This window comes from Callorhinus ursinus, unplaced genomic scaffold (genome assembly GCF_003265705.2).
Source record: "Callorhinus ursinus isolate GAN/ISIS: 27379988/994484 unplaced genomic scaffold, GSC_fseal_2.0 scaffold38, whole genome shotgun sequence".
Classification (NCBI taxonomy): Eukaryota; Metazoa; Chordata; class Mammalia; order Carnivora; family Otariidae; genus Callorhinus; species Callorhinus ursinus.
This window is the reverse complement of record NW_027397100.1, coordinates 8,567,927-8,584,743: the sequence shown is the minus strand read 5'-3', so window position 1 is coordinate 8,584,743 and position 16,817 is coordinate 8,567,927. Positions and strand designations below refer to the sequence as shown.

Sequence of the window (16,817 nt, the reverse complement as noted above, 5' to 3'; positions counted from 1 at the left end):
GCCAGCCCTGCGCCCATGGGCCCTGCAGGTTCCTGAGCCCCGGCCACTCCTCCCCCCTTTCTCCACACAGCCCTGTTCACAGAGACGCCCCACGACATGACGGCACGGACGGGCGAGGACGTGGAGATGGCCTGCTCCTTTCGTGGTAGCGGCTCCCCCTCCTACTCGCTGGAGATCCAGTGGTGGTACGTGCGGAGCCACAGGGACTGGACCGACAAGCAGGCGTGGGCCTCGAACCAGGTACCGCCCCTGGGGAGACCCCCGAGCTGGGCTGGGACCACCCTGGTCCCCGGGAGTACGGACGTTTCTCCGCCCTCCGAGCAGGAGGCAGAGCTAGGCTGAACCTTTGGGATGGCCACGTCCCTCCCGTCAGTGTACAGGTGGGGAAACTGAGGCCAGGGGTTCCAGGCAAGGCGGACAACCCAGTCACTGCACACACACTCACTGGAGCGGCTACCGTTGGTGTCCTGCGCACACCTGCCACCAGCCCCACGGCCAACTGCCAACTCCACCTCAGAGTTTTCTCTGGGTGACAGCCTGCTGGCTGGCAAGGCAGCCCAGCAGTGACGGACAGAGCTGGAGGATACGTCCCCCAGCGGCCTCGCCCGCAGCTGGGGTGATGGGAGAGCTCCGCATTCTCTCCCTCAGGGGCCCCACCGCCCGCAGTGGTAGCTGGCTGGATAACAGGCACACTACTGACTTCCTCCCGCCCACTCCCCTCCTGACGTCCCCTGGGATCCCCTCCCAGGGAGACTAATTGCACTTGAACCTTTGTCTCAAGGTCGGCTTGTAGGGAACCCAAACGAGGTCACTTCCGTTCTTACACTGGGGTAAATGCAAGTAATATACGAACACATGCCGATCTGCCCGCCCATTCACGTATGAACATGTACATTCACACACCTGCACGTGCACACACGGGCGTGCTCGCACATCCTTCCGTGTTCATGAAATAGCCTCTAACATGTTCACAGATACATAGTAAAGATTTTATTTATGTATTTATTAGAGAGAGAGAATGCACACAAGCAGGGGGAGTGGCAGGCAGAGGGAGAGGCCGGCTCCCCGCTGAGCAGGGAGCCCGATGTGGGGCTCAGTCCCAGGACCCTGAGATCATGACCCGAGCCAAAGGCAGAGGCTTAACCCACTGAACCACCCAGGCACCCCTCACAAATGCATATTAAATTCTGTCTTGCTCCTGGGGGTGTCAACTCTCCAACACTTGCAGCCTGCCTCACAGGGCTCAGAGGACTCTGGGGGCTCAGAGGAAGCCCCGAGGCAGAGACCTGCAGATTTTTTGCAGTTGGCAGCATCAGGGGTCAGCCTTCAGGGAATAGTACGTGGGCAGGACTCTGACAGGATTTGCCACAAACACACGATCATGGGTGTGATACACCTAAAAACGCAAACACGTTCGCAGACGGAGACCCAAGTGTAGAGACAGACATTCTAACAGGCACAACAGGCAGATCCCCCACCCCCACAAATCCCCAAATACCCACATATCTAAATGCACAGCACGTGCCGCTTTACAGGAATCCTCTTCATTGTCCTTGGCTCTGACTCACCACCCCCACCCCCACCCCGAGGGGACACTGAGGGATGCCCAACTCTGGACCCCGAAGCCTCACTTGTCACAGCTACTATCTTAGTTATTGTCCATACTCGCACCCCATGATGCTAACGCCTTGTCTCTGCTCTCTCTGCCCCTCCCGCTCCCTCCCAACAGCTAAAAGCATCTCAGCAGGAAGACACAGGGAAGGACGCCACCAAAATAAGTGTGAGTTTTGGTAATGACTTCTTGCAAGGGCTCTAATGGAGGACACAGCCGTAATTTAAAAAAAAGGGGGGGGGTCCAGTTCAGCTGGGAGCTTGGGCATGAAGATGGAGAAGAAGAAACAAGAAATGGGGAAAAAATCAGCCTCGTTCTGTTTTTTAAAAGATGCAGATTTTTCAAGTTCATTGAATGACAGGCATCAAAAATGACAGGGAGGAGAGAAGACGCATTCAGTCCTGTCAGGGCCAAGGCTGTGTGTGGCCCGGGTGCTTTGTGGCTGTCTCAGCAGCATTTTTAATTTGGGGAACCAATAGGGTCTAATGGGACTAAGCTGGCTTTTTTCGGCCCATCATGACTGATGGTGGTGGCGTGTCAGGGTCACTTGGGTCATGTGGATCCCGGGGCTGAGGTGGGGCGGGGAAACTACAGCTGAAGGATTTCAGGACTGGCCCTGTCTTCTCTGCAAGGACTCATTTTATCCATTGGTACAAGTCTGTAGGGAATGGCCAAGCATTCACCCGTTTTAAATGTAGGGCAACTGAGGCTTAGAGGGGTCAAAGATTTGCTGGAGGCCATGATGTGGCTGAGCTCCCTGTCTTCAGGGCTTGAGCTCCTTGTCTCCAGACTCTTCTGGGGCCTCTGTGGGGACCCAGGGGACTCAGGGAGTGCCAGGTTTTGCGGAGGAGGGCTGGATCGGTGCGGGAGGCATCGGGTCAGCCCGGCAGGGGACTAGTCAGTCCACTAGCAACATCAGAAATGCAGGTGCCCACAGGAGTATGAGTGTGTATGTGGGGGGAGTGACTTCCAGATTCACTCTTTTCTGCTGATTCTTCCACAACTTTGCAAGGGTTTGTGAGGGAGCTCCGGACCCCAAGGCCAATGAGACACAGATGCTCAGAAGAGCCTGGCCCCAGAGCAGAAGTCACAGTGCAAAGAGTGGGCACCAGCAGGTGTGGGGGGTGCCATGCTGGGCAGTGAAGATGGGGAGAGAGGAGGCAGAGAGGCCAGGGAGGAGGCTCCCGCAACTACCCTAACAGGAGGTGGGCAGATTAGAGAACGAGGGCCTTTAAAGCAACATTCGTGCAGTCTGCCCAAGGCCCTTCCCAGCCGGGGTCTGGAAATTCAAGCCACTTCCAGATTAGGGCAGCTGCAGCTCCCCCTACACCCCTGCCCCTCACCTTTACCCTCTGCCAAGGGCACATCCATGGGCAGTGCCCCCATTCCTTGTCCAAACACCCACCACTTAAACCTGGGTAGGTAGAGATCTGTGAATATATTTATATACCTGCAACTCTCCCATGATTTGGGGGTTTAAGGAGTGTCTCAGGCAAAGGGAAGAATAATCTAATTGACTTAGAGGATTAGAATTCGAGGCTGCTAGGCCCCACGTGAGGGGAATGTGAAGATGCTAATTAGTTAAATAAAATAAATGTGCTCAGCGTGATTGTGCAATCACTCCCCACCCCCAGCCCCTGAAATTCCTACACCAGCTGGGGTTCCGGGGGTCTGGTGAGGAAACTCTCACGCAGGCAGCAACTACCTCCTTGTTCAGACGGCGTCACACACACGACAGTTCTTAAATATACAGACACGGAGTTAGCTGACACCTGGAAACAAATGCACAGCCCGGTTTCCCGCAGGCTAGAAGGCTCAAACTTTTCTCCATGGCCTTCAAGGCTCCGCTCAACTCATTCTGCTCACCCTCTGGGCTGTCTAATCTTGCTTGGCCTGGCTCCCTCTCTCCTCCCAACTCTGGCTGCTTTTCCACCTTCCCATTCCTGCCCGCCTCCTGGCCTTTGCATGGGCCAGTTCCTCTGCCCAGAAAACTGTTCCTCTCTCTAACTTCAGAGCTCAGCTTAGGACGCCTCCCTTGACCCCATGGCTCAGCCAGCACTCATTTCTATGCTGGCTGCATTTCCACGTGCAATAATCCCTGTGTGTATTTGTTTCATATCTGTCCCCCCACGCCCCCAGACTCAGTGGGGCTGGCACTGTGCCTGCCCGATGAGCTGTTGCATTTCCAGAGCCTAGTACAGTGCCTGGCACCTAGTAGGTGCCCAATAAATAATTGAATGACTGTCACACACCCAGGCCAACAGTGGTATAAACCCAGACATAGATTTTGGTACACAGACATGCCAACATGCTGTGCATCCGTGCCTGTATGTGTATGTATGCAGGTGAATGAAGGCACAGGGTGGCTCATGGGGGGCCACGGAGCCTAGAACCCAGGCTCTGTATCTGTAGGAGCCAACTGAGCCAGGCAGGAATTCGGCCCAGTAGCTCCATGTCTTCTAAAAGTCCTGATGGCGATGGGCAGCTCCTGATTTTTAACTGTCGGGACCTACTTTGAAAAACTCCATGGGAGCTGAGCACGTGTCGTGTACTGGTGGGGTGGCATGGGGGCTGTAGGATCCCAGGGCCTGGGGGCTTCCTGGAGCCTGGGGCAGGAGGGCTCCGTGTGACCTGTTGGAGCTGCCAAGGTAACCCTGGGAAGGATCCGAGTAGGCAGTGCTGAGGACACAGTGGGGCCCAGAACCTCGAATCCCTGAGCCAAAACACCTTGTAAGCTGGGAAGTCCTAGAGATCGGCCATGTGAATGACAGCGGTTACTAAAGTGAAAACTTTTCATGAATTTGTGAATCACAAGACTCCTATTCCCTGCAGGCAGGGGGCAACTGGAGCATGAAACGGGGCCCAGCTTCTCTGCAGGGAACAGATGAGGGAATGAAAGAGCTCAGCATCTTGTAGGGAGATTGGTTATGTAGTAGGACAGGTATCTGTGATAAAATAATAATAGTAATAATGCAAGTAACATTTATTGAGTGCCTGCCATATGCCAGGAACCATGATGAGCAAACTTTACATGAATTATCTCATTTCACTTGGGACCTGGGGAAGGATCCCTGGCCTAAAAACATCTCCCTTGGTAGCTTGCATGTGCTGAGGATTTCACCTTCGGGACCTCATTTCTGTGGCTCAAGCAGAGCTGTTTTCAAGTTCTGGATGTTTTTCTTTGGATCTAACTGAAGTTCTTTGTTTTCAAGTTTAGGTGAATTTCCCCTTAACCAATTTTGCAAGCAGCGTTGACTCTCACCTTCTTAATTTTAAAGCAAGCTGAAATCCACCCCACCCCCACCCCCAGACCTTCTTTACCTGCCTTCATCATGTTAACTGCTTTAGTGGGAAAGAGTCCTGGGCCACCTGAGTCCCCAGATGCATGTGGCCCAGTGCTCTGGGCCCGCTCATCCTAAAGCCTGTATGCCTTCCAGCCAAGCCCCCAGAAGCCACGTACAGCCCTGAAGAGGCCTCAGGAAGCATTAGCAGCCCCGCTCTGGGATCTCTGTGAAACCCCCATGACTGGTTATAAGACTGTCCCATTTGTTAGATCAGTCAAGCCCCTGCCAACCCTGCCCAAATGCTCCGTGTGTGTGGTGCACGTGTGGACACTTGGTGTTTTTGGTGGAAGGCTGGGACAGCTGGAGCGGTGCATGAGGTCTGCATCCTTCACAAGGAAGTAACAGGCCAAGTGGTGGCTCACGGTTCACTATGATTTTTATTTTCTGCTCTGGATGTTTTTCTCTTAAAATTCCTGCAGTGGTCCACAATATACACAAGGCATGAAGTTCTGAGCTCCTCCAGGGAGGTGAGAGTCACATGGAGCCAAAAATCACTCCATCTATGTCAGGAATGCCCAAAACATCCTAGAGTGGTCAGGGACCTCGAAGATGTCTCTCGGAGGCCATGGTCACACATGCCCAGTCCCCGTCTCCAGGTGCTCCCAGGCCAGTGTGGGAGATGGATGTTGACCATGATCATCACCCAATCATCACCCATGATAAAAAGTAAAATGACAACTGTGACCATCAAAATGAGGATTGCTGCCTGGGGGTCTGAGCCAGTAAGAGAGGACCTGGGTCTGGAGGGCTTCCTGGAGGAGGTGCTATTTAAAGCACTGAAGTATAGAGCGTTGACTAGGAGCGGGGGATCTTGGCTGGTATGTGTTGGAGGAACTGTAGGAGGCTGGTGTGGCCAAGGGGCAGGTGTGGGGATGAGACCCCGAAGGGCTTGGTCAGCCCCTGCTGGGAGTCATCAAAGGAAGGGCCCTAAGTTGGGGGCATTGTGTAAAGATCTGTCTGGCTGTCATGGAGAACAGATCGGAAGGGGCCACAGTGGCTTTGGGGAGACTCGGAGGAGCCTGGGACGATGACCAGATGGGAGAAGCTGGGACCCTAGTCAGTGCAAGGTGGCTGGACTCTGGAGGAAAGGGGAGGGGTCCAGTGATGTGCAGAGGGAAGATCCATGGAATTCTGGAATTGACTGTGCTGGAATGCACGAGGAGCAAGGGCAGTGATGACTTGGAGGGGTCTGGTTGGAGTGGGTGAGGCCTTCTGGGGTCCAGATTCAGAGTTGGATTCTGAACACACGGGGGGTTGATGGTGAAAGTGTCTGGGTGCTGCTGATGGAGGCCTAGGAGTGGCAGAGCTCAGAGCAGGCCCTGGCCTGGGGTAGGGACCACCTGACCCCTACTCCTCATCCCAGGCCACCTGGGACAGGCCACCCTGTCCCTCGTGGGCTCAGCCATGAGTCAGCATGTAGGAGAGAGGTCTGGCACCGCGGACATACATCAGCATCACTCATTCTTCCCGGCCTGGCTCTGGCGACAGACCCCAGCCTTGAGGGCCCTGGGGTGCCCCTGCCGTGTCCAGAAAGGCCCGGGCCATGGGCGAGCAGGGAGGAGGCTGAGCTTGGTCATGGCATGGACTCTCCGTGTCTCTTTCAGCGTAATTAGGTGCTTAATTGCACTGCTAAGGCCTGTCGATGCCTGTGCCGAGGTGATTATGATTTACAGCCAGGCTGCGGCGTGGGGTCTCCTCTCCTTCTGGCCTCTCCGGTCTCACTGGACGGTTGGGCCATACCGTTTTCTGCCCAGTTTGTGAATGAGGAAATCCAAGAGGCTGCTGCCTCCAGCCCCAAGAAGCTGGGACAGGATGTTGGGCCCCCTCCCATAGGTATGCCTCTGAGGATGGGCTGGGCTCCCCCCAGACAAGGAAGGCTGGGGACTTAGGGAAGGGGGTAGGAGCGGGTGCAAAGGTAGCCCTGTGGTTTACTGGTCATGGGAGGCTCGCCAGATGTGTCTGTCCCCAGCTGGGCGGCCGTGGGCCCGTCACTTTACCTCTCTGAGCCTCAGTTTCCTGACCCATACAAAGGGTATCCTGGCAGGGCCTGTATCAAGGGGTTACTGCAGGGCTTAAACAAGATGTGTGAGGCTTTTAGCACATCACCTCACAGTGATCGAGTGCTCTGTAAACACTGGCCGGTCTTACTGCTGTTGGGGGTTTATTTGCCTTCTCTGGATGGTGCTTCAAGGGATAGACACCAGGGCGAGAGAGAGCAGTGTCTCATGCGTGAGTCTCCCCAAGGTGCCGGGTTTGGTGTGGGGTCTGGTTGTCTGGTAGTCCATGCAGGATTGCTGGGGTCTGGCCGGTTCACAGCTGTGACCCCAGCACCCAGCTCAGAGCGGGCGCCTGCTGAATGTCCGCCAGATGCATGAGGAGTCCGTCCCAAGAGCCTGGGTGCTGGTGACTGGTCCGGGTCAGACCCAGCCTCCCAGCACGCATCCCGACTCCCTCCTCTCCTCTCCAAGGGGAAGGGCTCTTCTTCTGAAGGCCACCGTGTCTGCTGGCAGAGGGGGCGACAGGGTCAGGGGGCTGGGGGTGGGGGGCGCAGACTGCTTGGGGAGGGCCGGTCCAGGCCTCGCCTCGGGTCTGGGGGCGGAAGGGGTGGGCTGCGTCTGGTGCTCCCTCCCTAGGAGCGGCTGCTCCCAGCGCTTCGCATTATTACTCCATTAGCGCCTTGTAGGGTTGACAAATGAAGGATAATTAATATCCGTGAGGGAAACAGATGTTGAGGTAATTCGCTCCCCGCTGTGCATTTGCAACAGCATCTCCTAAGTCGCCCGAGAGCATGGCAGGGCCACAGGGCCTCCCTGTGCCCTTGGTCAGAGGTGATGGAATCAGCGGGGCCTGTGGCCTCCAGCTGGGCCCAGCCCAGAGCTGGGCAGGGAAGGCTGGCTCTAAGCCCCACACCAAGAGGGGTGGCTGGGAGAGCTTCCCGCTGCTTCCTACTGGGAGCTCTGCCTGTGTCCCCCCTTGTGCCTCCTGCTCTATCAGAAGCCCACATTTTCCTGCTTCGTGGGGGTGATGGCCAGCTGGAAGGCTCATACGGGCCAGGCTCCTTGCTGTTGCCCACCCACCTCTCCTCTTCCCTTCTGGAGGCTGGGACGCGGCCCCTCTGGCCCTGCCAGCACTGGGTGACCATGGATGGACCGGTCGCGCCATTTGGAGAGGTAGCGTGCATGCAGTCAGGCCTGGGTTTTGTTTCTAGCTCTGCCCTTTGCTGACTCACTGCCCACGGGAAGCCCCTTCTCGTTCCTGAGACTTCATTTCCCCATCTGTAAAGTGGGTATAGAGGTGTGTATGTGCCTCAAATTAGAAAGAACGATATCTCCACTTCATTTGAAGAAAGAAGGACCTAGAGTGAGTCCACTCATTCAACGAATGTTGTCATTGTCATTTACAGGGCACAAGGCCCTGGATGGTCATTGAGATGAACAAAATGGGTATCATCCTTGCCCTCATGGTGTTTACAGTTTGGCCAGGGAGAGAAACAAAAATCAAGTCAACAGACAAATAAATGGTTCTCAAACTGTAATGACTGCTATGAAGAAGATAAACAGGGGGTTGTGATGGAGGGCTTCTCGGAGGAGGTGATGTTGAAAATGAATGGGAGTCAAGCAGGCAAAGAGAGGTGGGGAACAGCACCGGAGCAGAGAGACCAGCATGTGAAAAGGCCATGAGGTCAGAAAGTGCCTGGCACTTGGAGGAGATGAAAGGGGCCCAGGGGCCCGAGCAGGTCAGTGAGATACTGTAAGTCATGTGTGCACGTGCCCAGCACAGGCTCAGGCATGTATGCAGTGAATGCACCCCCATGGTCCTCTTTCGCGTCCCGGCCTCCTCACGGCAAGGGTGACCAGCAGGGGCCACCCCTCCGAGTGCTGGGGCTTGTGGCAAGAATAGGACAGCTGGTTTTCTATGCCCCGCCCCCCACTCCGGGGGCGGGGGGAAAAGGGGCCAGGAGGGCTCAGGGCTGGGGCTGCAGGTCTGACACCCACTCGGCTCCAGCCTGGGCCTGGCGAGCCTGCAGTAATGCCAAGTGGTGAGGCAGGTGGTGAGGTCAGTGACACGGGGCTGGGGACTGATCTCCCCATTCTGTCTGGGCAGGGTGAGGGCTGCAGGAGGCAGGGCGGGGCTCCTTTGAGCTGCAAGTAAGAAGGGGCCAGGGAAGGATGGAAGCCCCTTCCCACCTCTCCTCTCCAGGCCCGCTCCCCTCTTCCCACTTTCTAATTTCCTACGTTGAAATGTGGACTCACAGAAAGTTACGATAGATCATAGGGTCCCCTGTGCCCTTCCCCGGGCTTCCCCAGTGAAATGCCTTATAAAACTGGTCAACTGCCTTTTCTCTTCTCATTGAAAAAAAAAAATTAGTAGCATTATAGTCACCACAGGTTTACTCATAAGAGCTCTGATCTGGAAACTACCCACATGCCCAGCAACAGGTGGCTAGAGGAACAGATTTCGGGGTGTTTCTCTGGATGGAATACTGCTCAGCAGTGAACAACCACAGAACTTAGAGCAAACAACACAGAGCAGCCTCACTGATACTCCCTTGCGGGAAAGCGGCCACACACACGAGTCCAAGAACAGACCAAACTAATCTAGGGTGACAAAGTCAGGGTAGGTAGGGATGTTGATGAGGAAGGGCCACAAGGGTGGGCTCTAGAGGGTTCTGAGTGTCCCATGCTTTGCTCTGGGCGGTGGTGACACAGGTGTACACAAATAAAATTTCGTCAAACTGTATGCACTTTACTGCCTACAAGGTTTATTTCAGTTTTAAAATAAAAATTTAAAAACCGAATCAAATAAAGAAGCAAAGAGCCAAAGTACAAAGACAACTAGTACAGACACTCTTGCTCCCTGCAACAGGTGTGAAGTTATTAGTATCCTGATATATTTGTGGTCAGCCTTGTTTTTTGTTGGTTTGTGTGTTCAAGGAAATAGGACCTTTCACACGAAGCTGAGACTTGACTTTGCCGTATCTCCCGGGTCCCCGGCCCTCCGCTGGGCTCCAGCCCAGACAGAACCACTGCTCTGGGGCCCCCGCATTCCCTCCAGTCTGTTTTCACACTTGCACACACCTGTCTCCAAAGCCAGGACCGAGTGTTTTTATGCGTTTGTTTACAGAAACGGCCTGGCCCCGAGGGGCTCTGCAGTGAGATCTTCTCCCTCCCCGCGTGTCTCGGAGCCCAGCTCTAGCTCAGGCTTTTTAACTGCTGGGCAGTATCCCATCCAATCAACTGACTACCGCCTACTTATTCGTGTTGTTGATGGACACTGAAGTAGTTTCTGCTTTTTTGCTATTTGACTCACATTCCCGCAAGCCTCCCAGTGCCCTTGTGGGAGTGGTCTCTGGGGCCCCCGTCTCCGAGTGGGCTCCCAGAACCAGCGCTCTCCATCTTCCCACCTGCTGTCTGATGGCCAGGTCATGGTCTCTCTGTCCCCCTCCCCAGGTGGTCAAGGTGGTGGGCAGCAACATCTCCCACAAACTGCGTCTGTCAAGGGTGAAGCCCACGGACGAAGGCACCTACGAGTGCCGTGTCATCGACTTCAGCGACGGCAAGGCCCGGCACCACAAGGTCAAGGCCTACCTTCGGGTGCAGCCCGGAGAGAACTCGGTCCTGCACCTGCCCGAAGCCCCGCCCGCTGCGCCCGCCCCGCCCCCCCCAAAGCCGGGCAAGGAGCTGCGGAAGCGTTCAGTGGACGAGGAGGCTTGCAGCCTCTAGACTGATGCCTACCCGGCCACCCACCCGCCCCGCGCCCCTACAGCTGTACAGAGTGCATGAGGAGCCGCTGGACCGCTGGGGACGGGACTGCCTGGGTCCAGCCGCCTCCCCATCCCCAAGACTGCCTGTGGCCACCACGTCGGCTCTCTGCCCGCCACTCCCTTGCTCAGCATGTAAGCCCTGCCAAACCCTTCCTTTTCAGACCCCTGCGGTGACCTGGCTCGGAGAAGGTGGCCCCGGGCACCAAGGGGACGACCACCCCAAATGCTGGGGCGGGCACCATGCCGAGGCCAGGCTGCCTCTCTGTCACCAGCTTCAGTGGAGTCCAGTGTTTTGCTTTGCTTGCTTGTCCCCCATCCTGTCCCGAGCCGGGGCTTCCCAGCCTTACTCTCCCTCCTTCCCCATCATCCCCCACTTGAACCTGGGGGTGTGGACTGTGACCCCTCCCTGAATTTGGACTGGAATCTTCTGAGTCCTGGCGAAGAACTGGGGCACAGAGCCCCCAGGACAGCCTTGCTCTGGGCCCGTGGCCCGTGAGCAGGGTCACTCACAGGGGTCCTGGGAGGAGAGGGAGACACCCCATTGCCTCCTGGGGGGTTGTTCTTCATGTTCAGCTTCCTTATACATAAGAAACAGCTCCCTGTCCCACCCTCCGCAGAGGTCAGGGGACCAGGAATCTGCTCTTTCACATGGCAAGTCCGAAGGAGGGCCTTTCCCCTCTGACCCAGTGGCCCTATGCAGAGTTTTGCACCAGCAGGACCCCTTCCAGGGTCTTCGAGGCTCTCCCAGGAGCCCCCCTCTGCCAGCTCCCAATGTCCCAGCCCCCTCCTGGGGCCCATGCCATGCCCACCCAAGGGCCTGGGGCTGTTGGGAGCCAAAGGCCCCCCCAGTACCAATCTCCTCACAATTCCCGACTGGGGGACACCCACCCCCTGGTAATTTGTAAATATTTCTATTGGGCCCAACACCCCCTGGGAACTGGCTCAAACCTCTGGCCGCCCCTCAGTGATGGAATTGGGATGTGGGAGAGGCCGAGGGCTCTGCCCAGGGCTGTGTGGGTAACCCTGTACACATGATCCAATCCGTGACTACCAGCCAACCTGAATAAAGTGGTTTAAAGAAACCTCTGGGCGATGTCTTTCTGGGGCATTTGGGTCTGGTGGGGGAGGGGTCAGCCCACACCCAGCCTCCCTCAGCCGCCTCTCCCTCCTGCTCCCTGCCCGCCCCCTGCCCCCAGCACAGAACAAGAGCTGGCTGGGGCACAAAGAGAGGGTGAGGGGAAACCGGCCTTTGTCCAGTTACCCAGTGCTTGAATTGGTCTGAGGTTTTGAGATAGTCACACATACAGAGGAGTGCATAAGACATGTTTACACTGCTTTGTCAATAAATACATTAGAAAGCAAATAAAGGTGGCCCATCACCTACCAAACGCGGCACTCCAGCACATTTTTCATGTCCTTGTTACAGCTTTACTATACCTGTATGTATGTCATCTTAAGCAATATAGTTGAGTTTTGTCTGTCATCTAGAACTCTCTATGCACGGAATCATATCACATCCATCCTTGCATGCACCACTCTGTGAGATTCATCCATGTTGTTGCATGTCTGTAATTTGTCCATTTTTATTACTGCATGAATATCCCACAACTTATTCATTCATTCTATGGTCGACAAGAATTTGTGTTCCCATCTGGGGGCTCAGCAACAGTGCCGAGGGCATTCTCGCCTGTGTCTCCTGGTGTGTGCAAGCATGAGATTCCTGGGGTGTGTCTACTGGGCCAGAGGTTGAGGCACAGCACGTTAGGGATCTCGTTTGCCCCCATCAGGTATGACCAGCACCTTCTTACAGTTGAGGAAACAGCATCAGAGAGGTTAAGTAGCTTGCTCAAGGTCACCCAGTTGTGGAACTCTGCTCTGCAGGATCTGGACCACCCCCCAACCTCCCACCCCACCCATTGAACATCACCACCTCTCCCATCATGCCCTGGGCTTGGATTTCCCTTGGCTCATCCCAGACAAGAGTCCCACCCACCACAGTCCTGCTGAGAATCTGTCTGAGGGTGTGTCCTTCTGGGGCGCTCAGGTGAAACCCTCACAGCCAGCACACCCAGCTGGTCCCTCCTCGGCACCTACGGGAACCACAGCCACCACCTACACTGTCCCTATATCCATAGGGACATCCTCAGGATCTCCAGCAAGCCTCCTCACGTCTCTGAGCCTCAGCTTCTTCTTCTGTAAAATGGGGAGGCTCCCAGGGAGATACGAATCAAAATCATGAAATACCCCTTTGCACACACTAGGATGGCATGAATCAAAAAGACAGATAATAACAAGTGTTGACAAAGATGTGGCCAAACTGGAATCCTCATGCTCTGCTGGTGGGATTATAAAGTGATGCAGCCGTTTGGGAAAACAGTTTGGCAGTTTCTCAGAATGTTAAACATAGAGTTGCTGTATGACCCAGCAATTCCGCTCCTGTGTATACACTCAAGAGAGCTGAAAACCTATGTTCACACAAAAACGGGTGCCTGAATACTCTTAGCAGCATTATGCATAAGAGCCAAAAAGTGGAAACAACCCAAGCACCCATCAACTGACGAATGGGTGGATAGAATGTGGCATATCTAGACGCTGGAATATTATTTGGCAATAAAGAGGAATGCAGTACTGACAATATGCTACATCACAGATGAACCTTGGAAACATTATTCTAAGAGAAAGCAGCCAGACACAAAAGGTCCCATGTTGTATGATGGCATTTATATGAAAAGTCCAGAATAGGAATATCCATAGGGACAGAAAGGAGACTGGTGGTTGCCAGGGCCAGGGGAGAGGAGAGTGGGTGGTGACTGCTAATGGCTATGGGGTTCTTTTGGGGGTGATTGAAATATTCTAAAATTGATTGTGGTGATGGACACACAACTCTGTGGATATCCTAAAAACTGTTGAGTTGTACACTTTACATGGGTGAACTGTATAGTGTGTGAATTATATCTCAATAAATCTGTTGAGAGAAAGGAGGTGCTCCTGACTACAGCACGGTGCCCCTGGGCCCACAACAGGCACACGGGAGGCCCCCAGGAAATTCTGACTCCTATTAATATTGCTGTGCTTTTTATATGGAAGTCAGAGCCAAGTTGTGCCCCTCCCCAGGGCAGCCTGGGGGGCGGGTGTGAAGGGCAGGAGAGAAACATGAGTCCCGGGCGAGGGCAGTGCCTAACAATCATACCTAGTCCCGTCCTAAAGTCTCAGATAAACCTCTGCACACCCCCAGGTTAGTGGCAGGACACGGTCCCCTTCATGCCCCACCCTAAGAATAATAGGGCGGCGGTGGGCTTATTATAAATTTAGATGTCCCAGCCCTCCCTTGGCCTTCAGATTCCTGCCCACATCAATAGCTTGTGCCCCCAGGTGGTTCTATGATGGGGAAAGAGAGCAGACCCCTGGCCAGGGACATCTTCCCATACTCTTGCTCAGCTCTCATACTCGTACATCTCCAGTCCCCAGCTCCCTTGGTCTCCAGGGCCCTGAATTCTGGCCCCAACCCCTCCCACACCCTGGCTGCCTGCCCCCCTCTCAGTGCCCCTCCCAGGGCTCCCCTGCTGACCCTGTCCCAGAGCTTCCCTTTCTCCCTGTGCAGCATGGGGATGGGGTAACTGACAGTAAGGACAAGGCTTCTGTTCCCCCTTCTTGGTCCTAATGTACCCCAGGATTCAGAGTGTGAGGCAGGAATGCCCCCATTTTAGGAGGTGAGAGTGTGTCCACTAAGTTTCAACCCAAGGGCTGGCCCTCCTGGTTCAGGGCAGGACTGACTATATTCCTAGTCCTGACAAGCGCTGGCTATGTGATTAGCTACCGAAGAGGGCCAGGGCCAGTTCCAAAATCATCCCGGCACCTGAATAAGGAATGAGGTTGGGGGCAGGGGATGATAGGGGCCTGGTCCAGGGGGAGAGGGGCAGGGACTCAAGAGCCCCACCAGGGACCCCGGAAATGAGTGTGGGCTGCTGCCCGCCCAGGCCCACACTTCGCCTAAACCCGGGCATCTGAGCCTGGGGAGCTTGTGAGCAACCCAGGTTTTGGGGCTATACCCCTGGAGATTCTGACTCAGCAGTTCCAGAGTGGAGCCCAGAAATCTGTATGTCCGGCAGGATTCTGATGGAGGTGGCCAATGGATGGTAGTTTGAGAAAAACTCTACCATATGATCCTTTAAAGAAATAGACACACATAACTAAAAAATAATACTTTTTATATAAAAAGTGGGTGTTTCACTCAACCACAAGCAACAGGCCTTGCTTCTTACCAGTGCTCCTTTGGGCCGCTAACTGAAGAGCATTCCAGCACATGGGTGCACCACAGTCACCCTAAGGACTCACCTCCTGATGGACAGCTAAGTTATTTCTAGTGATTTGCCATTACAGGCGATGATTCTCCAAATATGGTTCTATGAACTGCTTGGCACACATGAGGTAGTTCAGGTGTGTGGGAAATCCTTCAGCATGGAATCATTAGCACCAGATAGATGAATCTACACTTTCAGTCTGAAACAGTCTAACAAACTGCTCTCCCCAAACAACCTTGACAATCTTAAAAAATTGGGGGAAGAATTAAGGGGACACCGTGAAATTAGCTTTCGGCACACTGAAGCTGCTTTCATTCACCCACACAGGTGAGGGCAGGGCCCAGGAATCTGCATTGCTCGCAAGCTTCCCGGCATGCCCGCTTGTGAGCTGTTGGGATACCATGCGTGCAAAGTAAGTTGTCTGAAAAGACACCCATCGAGCTGAGAACTGTGGTCACTCCTAAGGAGCAGAATAGAAGGGACACACCCCAGGAGGCTAAATATTTGTAAAGGGCAAGTATTACACCTGTAACTTGATATGCATAGAGATATTTTTCAAAAACCAACCAGGAGACAAAAGTAAATATAATGGAGGGAATCCTGGAATGTGCACCGTGTGGGGTCTGAGTGGCCTTAACCAGGTCTCACCTTCCAGGAGTGAGGAGGGTTCTCCACTCTTCCTCCATGCTTCTCTGCCATCCCCTCCCCACTCCCACTTCTTGTTTTGCTTGATTTGGCCCTGATTTAGCTTAGGAATCCACGCCTGTTTGAGGCCACTTGTCTCAGTGAAGGCTTGCCCACTCCTAGCCTTAGCGTGTGAACCTTGATTAATCTAAGCTAGGGGCTCTTTACATGGAGTCCACAGATCACCCCAATCAGGGATCCGTGGATGGTATGCATGGGATTCACAAACTTGAGTGGGGAAAAAAAACCCTCCATCTCTATTTTCACTAATCTGCAACTGAAATTTGGCATTTCCTTCTACTATGAATGTAAGCAAGAAACCACAGTAGTGTTAGCAGTAACTTTGTGACTTTGTCCCCAATAGAAATCACAAATATTTTCATAACACAAAAGTTATTACAGTATCTCAGAACATTGTTCACACTCATCACTACTTCAGAATTATGGTTGTTATTAGATCTGCTGCTAGAATTTGTTATTTAATGCACTAATAAAGAAGTGTGTTTATTCCTATATCACACATTTTCAAAAATATATTTTGGAAACCGTATTTCAATATAATTGGTTTCCTTTGTAATCCTATCATTTTATTTTATGCAGTTAAAAACGGTCTTCTAAGAAGGGGTCCATAGGTTTCTCCAGACTGCCAAAGGGGTCCACGGCCCAGAAGAGTAGATAAACCCTGGTCCAAGACAATGCTGGCAATTGCATTATCCTAGCTGGGGGCTAGCTTAGGAAGTGTCATGTGACCTGGGGGTGTTACGTTCACAATGAAATTTGAGGGGACATCTGCTGGAGGGAGAGTGGAGCCCCTCTTAGGAAAGGTTTCTTAAGAGGAGGCACAAGGAAGTCATACTTTCTTCTTCTGCTTCTTAGTGTCTGAGCATGTGTGCTGGGAATTTCTTCTACCAATGGGCAACCATGCAGAGAGTGGCTGATCCATTTGAGATGTAGAAGTAACTGAGGATGTGGCTGATCTGGTGAATTAGTCGGATAAGAACTTCCCTACCCCTGGATTCCTGTCATCAGTGAATAAATCTCTTACGACTTAGGCCAGTTGTCAATTACTTGCAGACAAAAACACTTTCTTTAACCTACCATGTTATTTCTGT

The 16,817-nt window shown here is 53.7% G+C and overlaps 1 protein-coding gene across 1 annotated transcript in view; it reads left to right on the top strand.

The window, feature by feature from the left end:
* The window catches only part of VSTM2L (V-set and transmembrane domain containing 2 like), a 36,073-nt gene extending 24,271 nt beyond the window's left edge, over nucleotides 1–11,802 (top strand). The window contains exons 2-4 of the mRNA XM_025876318.2: nucleotides 71–240; nucleotides 1,730–1,780; nucleotides 10,407–11,802. Coding sequence (XP_025732103.1) covers nucleotides 71–240; nucleotides 1,730–1,780; nucleotides 10,407–10,679 — 494 coding nt within the window. The 3' untranslated portion in view covers nucleotides 10,680–11,802. The remainder of the gene's footprint in view (nucleotides 1–70; nucleotides 241–1,729; nucleotides 1,781–10,406) is intronic.
* Nucleotides 11,803–16,817: the final 5,015 nt, after the last annotated feature.